This window comes from Camelus dromedarius, chromosome 30 (assembly GCF_036321535.1).
Source record: "Camelus dromedarius isolate mCamDro1 chromosome 30, mCamDro1.pat, whole genome shotgun sequence".
NCBI classification, from domain to species: domain Eukaryota; kingdom Metazoa; phylum Chordata; class Mammalia; order Artiodactyla; family Camelidae; genus Camelus; species Camelus dromedarius.
Window position 1 is genome coordinate 24041378 of NC_087465.1, and position 10752 is coordinate 24052129.

The window sequence follows — 10752 nt, forward strand, 5'->3', positions numbered from 1 at the left end:
CAAAGCTGCTCAGACTCACCTATCTCCCAGCCGCTGTGCACTCTGGGAATTGTGCAGCTGACAGCTCTTAGGCTGTTGTTCTTTGCCTGGCCTTGTGGAATCTCACCCTAAACATGTACAGCTTGGTGTTCATCCAGAGACTCAAGGATACACTACACAGATTTATGGGGCTCTATCTCTACGTACTTTCCTCTTTGGGGGAACTCTCCTCACAAATTCCAACTTCCTTCATCTCTCCAGACTCTGATTGTCTCCTCAACTCAGTGATAATGCTATAATTTGGTGTATTCATATTCCTTATGCCACAGTCCACATGATACATGCACATAGTATACAGTATATAGTGTGTGTATGTATGTAGGGTGTAGTATATGGGTAGTACTTTTAGGCAAAAAATTTGATCTTAGGGCTCATTTCATTTGTTTTTCTTCTCCCAGGAATTGCTGTCTTTCCCTGCCCATAAACAATATCTGAAAAAGTTTGTATCGTATATTTGATCCAGTTTTCTTTATGTTTACAGGAGGAGGGCTAATCCATGATGCTGGAGGCTGAAGTCCTTGCTAATTTAGTTTTGGCTCTGACTTATTCTTACTTAAATAGGTGCTTAGTTAATGGAAATCCTGTCAGGCTGATTATGCAGGGTGTAACAGGGCCATGCCTCTGAGATTTGAGCCTCGGTATTGACTCACCTGGTATAGAATTTTAATCAAGCGCAGACTGGGCCATCCTGAATGACAGCACGGTGTAGTAGTTTTATTAGATTATGCTTTCATTCATTTAGCATTAGTGAAGTTTTGAAAAATGCTTCAATTTTTGTTACACCCTCTTGAATCAGATCCCATTATTATAAATCTTGTTTTCCTGATGTGAATGGATTTAGCTGTCTTGTTAATTACTGTATCCTTTTGCAATGTCAGGAGCAACATTTCTTGCTATTACAGCCATCTATGCTGACACTGGGTCAGGCTTTGTAGTACCAAGTGCTTCTGCCAAAGCAGGAGTGGAGACCATGAGCAAGTGAGTACTGTTATGTTCGTCTTGTCGCTGAAGGTAAATAATGTGCTTTAGTAGCTTATGCAACTGAATTCCTGCTTCCTAGTCTCTGTCTAGAGAAAAATGAAACAAAGGCTAATTTGTATTCACCAGGAGTCATCCTGCTTCACGGTTACGTCCTGTTTGTCCACAGCAGCACTTGTCCAATAGAATTTCCTCCATGATGGAGCTGACTGTTGTGTAAAATCTGCACTATCCAGTAGCTACATGGGGCTGTTGAACCTTTGCATTGTGGTTACTGTGACTGAGAAACTAAATTTTATTTGGTTTTAATTACTTATCTGGTATGACTGTATGTTGTAAAGTTTGAGGAAGAGGCTGATGGAAACTCAGGCTGGAGTGTCCATATGTCTATACACGTGCCACCTCTGACCTCTTAAACACACCATCATCCTTTTGTTGTACCTACTGTACAAGATTAATAGGACTAACATAGACAGTGACTGCTTTCTGGGTCTTGTGGCCTTTTCTGAGCAGCATGATTGCTTCTGGAATTTGTTCCTCGTTGGCCTTTTCCACTGTCTTTGTTGTAATGTAAGTTCTCATCATTGCTTGTCTTGCTGATTGTAATAACCCTAAAATAAGTTTCTCTGCGACCAGTTTCTTCTCTCTTTATTTATTATTCACTTTCCTACCAGACTTGGCTTCCTAAAAATGCACGTCTGCTTATTATGCTCCCTAGCTAAAAACCTTAGATGATTTTTCTATTACTCTTTAGAGTAAAAGCCAAAACTCAGTCTGGTATTCTAAACAGACTTATCCCTGGCCTTTCTTTATTCATTAACTCATTTAATAAATATTTACTTTGTACCTTTTGTGTGCATGGCACTGTGCTAGGTACAGGGAAATGATGGAGATAGAAATAGAACAGTCCTCATCCTCACCTGAGCTCACATTCCTTTTACCATTATCCCCACGCTCTGTAAATTTCCTTACTCGCATCATGCCTTTCATATCTCAGCGCCTGGGTGATGCTGTTGTTGGAATTTGCTGTGATATTTTGCCTCCCTTCACGGCTCTCTAATCACCTCCTCTGGGATATGTTCTCTCATTTCTCTAGAACAGAGTTAATCATTCTCTACTCTTTGCACCCTTAAAACTTTGTTTATTCCAATCTAGTGGGAAGACTAACACATTAATAAATGCCATCCAGTGATGTAGAATCTGAAATGAAGGTGGTGTACCAATGTAAAGGTGCACAGAGAAGGACATAGTAGACCACTTTTTTTTTTCAATTGAGTTATAATCGGTTTACAATGTTGTGTCCACTTCTGGTGTACAGCACAATGCTTCAGTCATACATGAGTATACATGTATTCATTTTCATATTACATTTTAACATATCATTAAAGCTACATGACTTCCCCACTAAAATGTGAGCTCTGTGAAGGAAGAAACCATATCTTACTCATTTTTGTATACTCGTTGCTCAGCAAGATCCGGTCCGTTACTGGTGCTCAGTGCTCACAGAGCTGCATAATTGTTCTCTTTTTCAAATAGTCTCAAAGTACTTTTTAACATTAAAACAGTAGCACACATTTGTTTGAGACACAGAGAATTAACTCCTGACTCGGCAGTTTAGTCTTAGTCTGAGTAGAGATAATTACCTTTTTCAAAGTCAGGTGGTATGGGAAGTAGGAGATTGGAGCTTGACTATTTGGCACCATTTGTACAACATCAACATTAGTTTTGTCGGAATTGTTGACCCTTGTTAGACATTTCAATTTCGTGTCCTTTAAGGACTGTGATTCTGTGCTGCTTTTTTGGTAGTAACTGCATAGTGGGCACTCAGTGTATGTATACCGCACTCTCCAGCCTGAGTTCCCATCAGCCCTCTTCCGTACTTTGTAGTACAAAGTCGTAACAGATAAGGCCTTGTGGGTCCCTGAATATGGCATGTTACTCATACAGACCCATATGCCTGGGCTGTCTTCCTTTCTCCACACTTCCCTCTATCATCTCCCATCCTCTTCTCCTTCCCCACTTACCCCCACGAAAAACTCCAGCTCTGTTATCACCTCCTGAGGGAAGCCTTCTCTCTCACTCCCGGGAGACTTAGGTGCACCTGCCTTTAAGTAGCCCTGGCTCATAGGACACGATTTCCCAGAATGCAGTATCTAGTTCATTACACAACTAAAGTGACCTCTCCTAAGAGAGAAGGACTGTCTCCTGAGGACAGGGACTGCTTTTCTTGATTTGATAGTATAAACACTTACAGAGTATTGGCACAGAGTAAGCTCACAACAACCGTCTGCTGATTAAACAGCAGTGATGACTAACATATATTGAGTATATTGTGCTTAGCATCGTAAAGTGCAGAGCGAGCCAGTGAGGTGGATTCCTTGTTACAATAGGTCTTGAGAATATAAACTAGGTTAAACGAGCTAGCACTAGAATAAATTTATCTGTTGCACCTCTGAACAGAGGTGGCACGGCCTTTCCTCTGGGCTGATTTCCATAGTAGTTTGCTGTTCTGCTCAGCCCAGTAACTCTGTTAAGACACGGGGCTGCTGCCGCCCTAGCAGTTGAGAGTAGGTGCACTACAAGTGCATATCCACGGTGGGTGTGGTCACAAACTCTGTCAAAGGCATCACTCAGAAGAGCAATTTTTATGTGTGATTTGCCTCAAAGAGATGCAGCCCATTTCTCTAAAATGCACCAGTGGATTAAGTCAGATTAACAAACTGTACTTGGAGCACAATGTCCCCTGTCCCATAGAATGGGTTTTGTTAAATTGGCCTTTGAAGTGATGTTACCAGGTCATGTGAATGGATGCTTTATAGTTACATAGAACTTACCCCTTCGTGTCTATTGCAAGGATGCAGTGTCTTAAGGACATTACTATATCACACAGTTTTCCTTTTATAAATTTTCTTGACAGAAATGTTTCATTAAATTTTTAAAATCAGAAACAGTTGTGCTTTTCCTGAGAGATGAGCTTGCTTTTTTCCTTTTGGGCACTGTGGATTGTGTAACTGATGAGGCTTATCTTTTCTGCATAGCATCATGGGAGGGGTAGATACAAGTTTGTGACCCGCCTGTTACAATTGTGTGGACCATCACAGTACATTTAGTTATAACTCTCGTTCTTGACTTTATATTTCTTTATCCTTGTTTTGTTTTGTTTCTTTTCAAATAATTTTATTTCCTTCATTTGCATTATATGTATTCCTTAGTTACGTTAAATCATTTTTGAAGCTAGATTAAGTACATATACACACAGATATACATAAGAATATAAATTCCTAAAATAAATTTAGATGATAAAAGTTAGACCTACCTATCAAGTAGGCTTTTTAAAACCAGGTTGCTTCTTCATGATTTCATGTTTGCTATTAATGTTCTGTTTTGCTTCAGGGCATTTAGCAAGATTCTTTTGGATTCCTATCTCTTTTTAGCTCAGTTCAACACTTATATTAAAGCTTAGTTAAACATGATGTGTTAATATTTTAAATCTATATAATCTGTCTCTTGCTCAAAGTACTTGTCATGGTGCAAACATTGTCATCTAATGTACTATAAAGGTATATTGAACTTTATAAATGCAGGACTGAACTCCAGAAAATGTCAGGGAGGGGCATGAGTCTCATTTCTTTATGCTAAATAATGAGACCTGCTTTAAAAGTGTGTATTGATCTTGGACTTTGTTCTAAAATGTGAGTGGTAAGTAGTCTTGCGCAGCACTTACGGACACTACAGTGTTAATGGTGGTTAGCTCAGCAGAGTGGTGAACGGCCCAGGCTCTGGGGCTAGGCCCTTTGAGGTTGACCATCTGATTCAGAGCAGACGCTTTAACCTCTTTGCTACAGTTCCGTCGTCTGTGACATGAGGAATGGTAACAGACTGACCTGTTGGGGTTGTAGTCTCTAGCGTGTGGTAAGCATGCAGTAAGTCTTGGTCATTAGTATTTTTAACATATAGTATAATATTTTAGCATCTGTGTTGTTTATTTTAATTTTTAGGTCTCTTGCAGCAGAATGGGGTAAATACGGAATGCGTTTCAACATGATTCAACCGGGGCCTATAAAAACCAAAGTAAGTTTTGGTTTGCTTATCATCAAATTTTGAGTGATTAAGGAGTGAAACATCGATAGCTGTATTCTGATGTGTGCAGGACTTCCCAGGCACGTCTGAGTTTGGGGTCTTGGTGGTAGGGAAGAGGGTTTTGCCATTATCCAGTGTAAGAATTAAAGAGGTGGGCAGGAACACAGCAGCTAAACATCTCCTTCATAAGGTCTATTTCAGTGTCGTAATCATTCTGAGATCTTTTATGCCATCAGTTCTGGCATTTTGTCTGATTTGCTTTAATCGTCTGTTATTGTCTTATGTTTCTTTCTTTTTTTTTTTTTTTTTTACTGTATTTTAAGGTTCTTACTTTGACATCTTTTTTTTTTTTAAATCATGGAAGTGTAACTGTACTTTTAATTTAAGAGATGCTTTAGAAATTCATCATACAGGCGTGGTCTTGTTATAGGCAGCATTTTCTTCGACTTGTATCTGTGCCTTTTCATTTGAAACACTCAGTTCCGCATGTCTTCGAATTCCCACATCTCTCTGATTAAACGCCTTCCGACGGCATGGATTTCACTTGTAATCGGTAATCCTTACGGACACTTACTGCAGCTCATAATTACCACTAGCGCTGTTACGGATGTTGCTCAGAAGGTCCGCAGAGTTCTCTGTTCTCTCATATTACCCCTGATAACTTCACTCTCAGACTTCTTTTCATTTTCTTATAAAGCGAGAATGTATAATCCCAACTGAGGTGTAGCTTTGGAGGCCAAGTGAAATCTGCTAGCTTGTTTCAGCTGCATAAACTGAAAATAATGCTCAGGAGCATTTTGGCTTGTAAGTGGTTCTAGGGTATTAAATATTAACATGGAGATAGTTGTATTAGTTTATTTAGCAGTTTGAAGGGTGAAAAATGGAAAGAAGTACCTACATGAGTGAAACTTGATTGAATATCTTATTTGTTTGGCACTTCAATAATAAAAATAAAATGAATGGAAAAATAATTCAAATGCACATATTTAAACACATGATTGAGAACAGTGCTGTGCTAAGCACTGTCTTAAAAGGAATAGTCGTAGAAGCTTCTTTCTAGGACTTCAATATCTCAGGAAGACCATCTGCATTTGATACATTTATTTACTGTGTGCCTACTGTATGCAAAGGTGCTAAGAAAGATACAAAAACGTTTGTGACAAAAAGCTTGCCATCAAGGAGCTTTTAGTCTAACAGTAGAGGTGTGAGATGTATGCTTATAACAAGCATATAGTTTTAAAGAGATTAAAAGAAAACTGAAGTCTGGCAGCTCTCTAGCCCTGACGGAGCCAGGATTGGACCTTTACCACGGTTTGTCTGATGCTTTGTGCCTGCCCACGGAGAGCTGAAGGCCTCAGAAGGAGCCCGTGTGTGCTTGTTCTGTCTCCTGTCTGTGTTATTGAAGAAAATCGTCACCTATACTTCCAGGCACTAGAGAAAAATCTAACCGTTTTTATTTTATCACTGCACATGCATCCTTATCTTGCTCTGCTCCTTCACATCATTAACAGAAGGCAGAATTTGTTTGGCAGATTCAGTTACGGTTTTTCTCTCTCTGGCACCTACTTGAATTTAATATTCCTGCATACTTGTTTTCTTCTTTTCCTATTATTTTGAGAAGAAAGGAGAAGAAAGGAATTTCCTCTTAAATATTTCCCACTTTGGTTATTCTTCTGTGTTTTCTAAGTCAAATGACACTAACACCCCACATCCACCACACAGCTTGCGCGCTCTTCAGCATACTTCCATGCACGTTTTCTCATCTCAGACAGCAGGTTTGCAGGGTAGCTAAGACAGGCATCCTCATTTTACATATAGAGAGACTAAGATAAAAAGGTTATATTTTCTAGTGGTTTTTTTAAAGGTCAGTATTAGGTAAAATGAATATGAAAGAATTTGACAAAATTCTCTGGTGCTTATAGGCCTAAGGTATGAACAGGCTACCATAGTAACATTCCATTTAATGCAAATTTGTTTAAATAGGAAAGGGGTTACATTAAGAAAAAATAACTATTTTCTTATTTTCTAAGGGTGCCTTTAGCCGTATGGATCCAGCTGGAGCATTTGAGAAAGAAATGATTGAAAGAATCCCCTGTGGTCGGCTAGGAACTGTGGGAGAACTTGCAAATCTTGCTGTTTTCCTTTGTAGTGATTATGCTTCTTGGATTAATGGAGCTGTAAGTATTGTTGTCTTTCCCAACTTTTTAGGGAAGTGGATTGTAGAACCAGTCTTGACAATGTTGAATATATATATGATTTAAAGCATTTAATTAGCTACATTTAATATATTATTTATAATTAAAAATACAGTTTATATAATTAATATTATAATTAAAATATTAGTATACATTATTTAGCTTATGGAATTTTTTCATTAATAAATTAATTTTATTAAATGCAAATTACTATAGTAGACATGCCTCTAACATGATCTTTAAGATTGGGTAGAATTTACAGGGAAATATATACAAGATCTTGTGGTAGCTCACAGTGAGAAAAAAATTATGCTATAATGAATTTATATATGTTCACGTATAACTGAAGAATTGTGCTCTAGTTGGAATTTGACACAACATTGTAAAATGACTATAACTCAATAAAAAAATTTTTTTAAATAAATTAATTAAAAAATAAAACAATAAAAGATGATTGGGTAGAATTTGAAATTGTGGAAATGATGGAGAAAGGATTTTAAAAAGAGCAAATCAATTTAGGCTTAATCATCAGTTTTATCTTTAAAACCTGGGCTTTGATTGAAAGTACCAAGGAGAGATAGTCCATCCAATTAGGAGGCAGAAATGGCTAATGGCTCAGAAACTTTTTTAAAAGAAGTTAGTTTCACAGTTTTTATTACTGTTTTGCAGGTCATTAGATTTGATGGAGGAGAGAAAGCACTTATTTCAGGGGAATTCAACAGTCTGAGGAAGGTGATGCCATTTTTTGATTATAATATTGCCAGCTAGGAGACCAAGCTTAAAAACACACAAGGATCATATTAAATTGATTTTTTCTTTTTGTGTTAGGTCACCAAGGAGCAGTGGGACACAATAGAAGGACTCATCAGGAAGACAAAAGGCTCCTAAGACTACCTTGGCCTTCATCTTGGTCATAATGGAAATTGGACAGACTACCTATAATCTTTTGAATATTTTCAAGTCTAATAGAGCCTAGTAGATTGTTAATTAGCAAACATCAAGTGTGTATTACGTGCCACGCCAATGGTAGGTAGATCTTGTGATAAATAAGATAAATAAGGTGGGATAACAACCCTTCAAAGAATTTTTTAAAAATTAAAAAAAAAAGGGGGGGAAGGGAATGAAGACTTTGATAGAGGTAAAAAGTGCTTAGAAGTGCAAAGAAATGAATAGGTATTTGTAACCTGGAAAAATCAGGAGAAATTAATGGTGGAGGTAGCATTTCAATTACATATTAAAACCATGTCTTTGGTGGTGATGACTAAAAGGAAATAGAGGATTTACAGAAATCTAATGGACTTTGTCTTTTCAGTGTGTTTCCTTTTCAGTGGACTGATGAATTGTCTTCTTCAGAGAGCTCAATATTAATTCAAACAAGTTTTTGCCAAAACCTATTTTGTAGCCAGATGCTTTATTTGGTACTGAGAATAAAACATGAATAATCTACAGCCTTTGCCTTCTTGAAACTCATTATCTAGCAGGATGGACAGACCTGTAAATAATTATTTACAATGCGTTGCGATAAATATTATTCCAGCAATGTCAAAGTGTGGAGAAGGAAGTAATTCATTCTGTCTCCAGAGTTTAGAGAAAGTGACACCTAGGAGATAGCATTCCGTTTCAGCTTTTAAAGGAGAATATATTCTCTGTGTAGAGAAGATGAACAAAGCTTATAAAATATTTTTATGTATGATTTTATTTCATTCCATGTTTGGTTTGACTGTCATCCTAAGAATCAAATAAGAAAGCCACAATCTGAAGTTATGTAGCTGTAATTTTGAGTTTATATTATAAATATTACTCCTAAAAATGATTTTTATATGTAATCCAAAAGAAAAATATAAGAAAGTTGAATAGGCATTTCAGAAATAAAACGGTATTTAAATGTCCAAAATAAAAATAAAATAATCAACTTTATTGGTGGAGAAACGCAAATTTAAAAAAATGAAATACTACCATGTACTCACCAGAAAGGCTAAAATTAAGAAATTTTGAATGCTAAGTATTGGTGAGGGTGTGACACAGTGGAAATTTTTACACATTGCTTGGTGGGAGGTTAAATTGTCAAGACTTTGAAAAGCCATTTGGCAGTATCTGCTAAATTTGAACATATGTACACTTCACAACCCAGCAATTTCACTTTTAGGTTTAATCAAACTAACAGAAAAGGGTATGTATATATACCTTCTTCACCAAAAGAACAAAAGAAGAATGCTCACAGCAGCGTTGTATTTGGCATAGCCCAAACTAGAGGTAACCCAGTGTCCACCAATAACAAGGCAAATAAATTGTGGTATATTCATGCAGTGGGAAGTTAAATAACAATGAGAATGCATAAGCAGTTGCTACACAGGTAAGAGAGACTGAAGGATACAGTTGTGTAATTCTACTTACATAAACTTCAAAAGCAGCTTAGCTGTGGTATTGGAAGTCAAGATAGTGGTTAATTTTAGGGAGAGAAAGGGAGTCATAATGAAGCAAGGCTTCTGGATTCCTGGTGATGTTCTGTTTCTTATCTGGGTAGTGGTTACAAAGGTGTATTCATTTTGTGATAATTCATAATTTTTTGAGTACTTTTAGAAGTCACGGGTCAATTAAAAATTTAAAAAAATCAATGGTGTGCAAATAGGCTTGTAGGGAAGCCTCTCTGAAGAAGCTAGCAGTAAGAAGATCGGGGAAAGAACATTCTTAGGTCAAAGCAGCAGCTAGTGCAAAGGTCCAGGGCTGAGCAACCCTAAGGAGCGGAAAGCTGCGGCGGGACCGGGGGTTAGGGGTGTGTACCTTTGTCAGTTGTATGTGTTACAAATTGTTGGAGGAGGTCATCATGAGGATGTGACTGCAGGTTGACCCAAGAGCCGGATCCGGGTCATCTGAGGCTCCTCACCACCTCCCCAGTCCTGGAATGGACATTGGACCCACCGTTCCCACAGCCAGAGCTGTTCCAGAGAAGCAGCCTTGAGTGAGAAAGGTGCTGTTGAGACCATGTGAACTGAATGCATGACCGAACCAGTTTAAAGGCTCTAGCGAGACTCTTAAGATTCTGGTGGACAGTGCAGAGATTTACTCTTATACCTAAGCCAAACCTTGTGTGTAAGTTTTCTTGCTTATTAAACCTGCCGCCTCTCAGTCTGCAGTGGTCTGACTCTTTCTCAGGTCTTTCCTTGCCCTCTGGGTACCAGGGCCAGTTTCAGATTTCACCTGGGTAACTCTCAAGGTTGTGAGCCAACATAAATGTCTTCTTACATTCTGATGTTTGGTTTCTCAAATGACAAATAGATTTACTCTTAATAGTATATTTTCGGGAACAGAGTTCTTAATTTCAATAGATTCCAATTTTTCAATCTGTTTTTTCATAATTGGTTAAGGAATTTTTTACATGCACGAGGCATTGGAGATAATCTCTTGTTGTCTGCATACACTTACTGTTTAGATTAATAATATACTTGGAATGAATTTTGTG

General features: G+C 37.8%; 1 protein-coding gene across 2 annotated transcripts in view; it reads left to right on the forward strand.

Annotated features, from left to right (window-relative positions):
* DECR1 (2,4-dienoyl-CoA reductase 1) overlaps nucleotides 1-8738 on the forward strand; it is a 31732-nt gene extending 22994 nt beyond the window's left edge. The window contains exons 6-10 of one of the 2 annotated variants that reach the window (XM_031441390.2): nucleotides 918-1017; nucleotides 5016-5088; nucleotides 7128-7274; nucleotides 7962-8024; nucleotides 8121-8738. In XM_031441390.2, the coding sequence (XP_031297250.1) occupies nucleotides 918-1017; nucleotides 5016-5088; nucleotides 7128-7274; nucleotides 7962-8024; nucleotides 8121-8180 (443 nt within the window). In that variant the 3' untranslated portion in view covers nucleotides 8181-8738. The remainder of the gene's footprint in view (nucleotides 1-917; nucleotides 1018-5015; nucleotides 5089-7127; nucleotides 7275-7961; nucleotides 8025-8120) is intronic. The other variant, XM_064480927.1, reaches the window with a different exon arrangement.
* Nucleotides 8739-10752: the final 2014 nt, after the last annotated feature.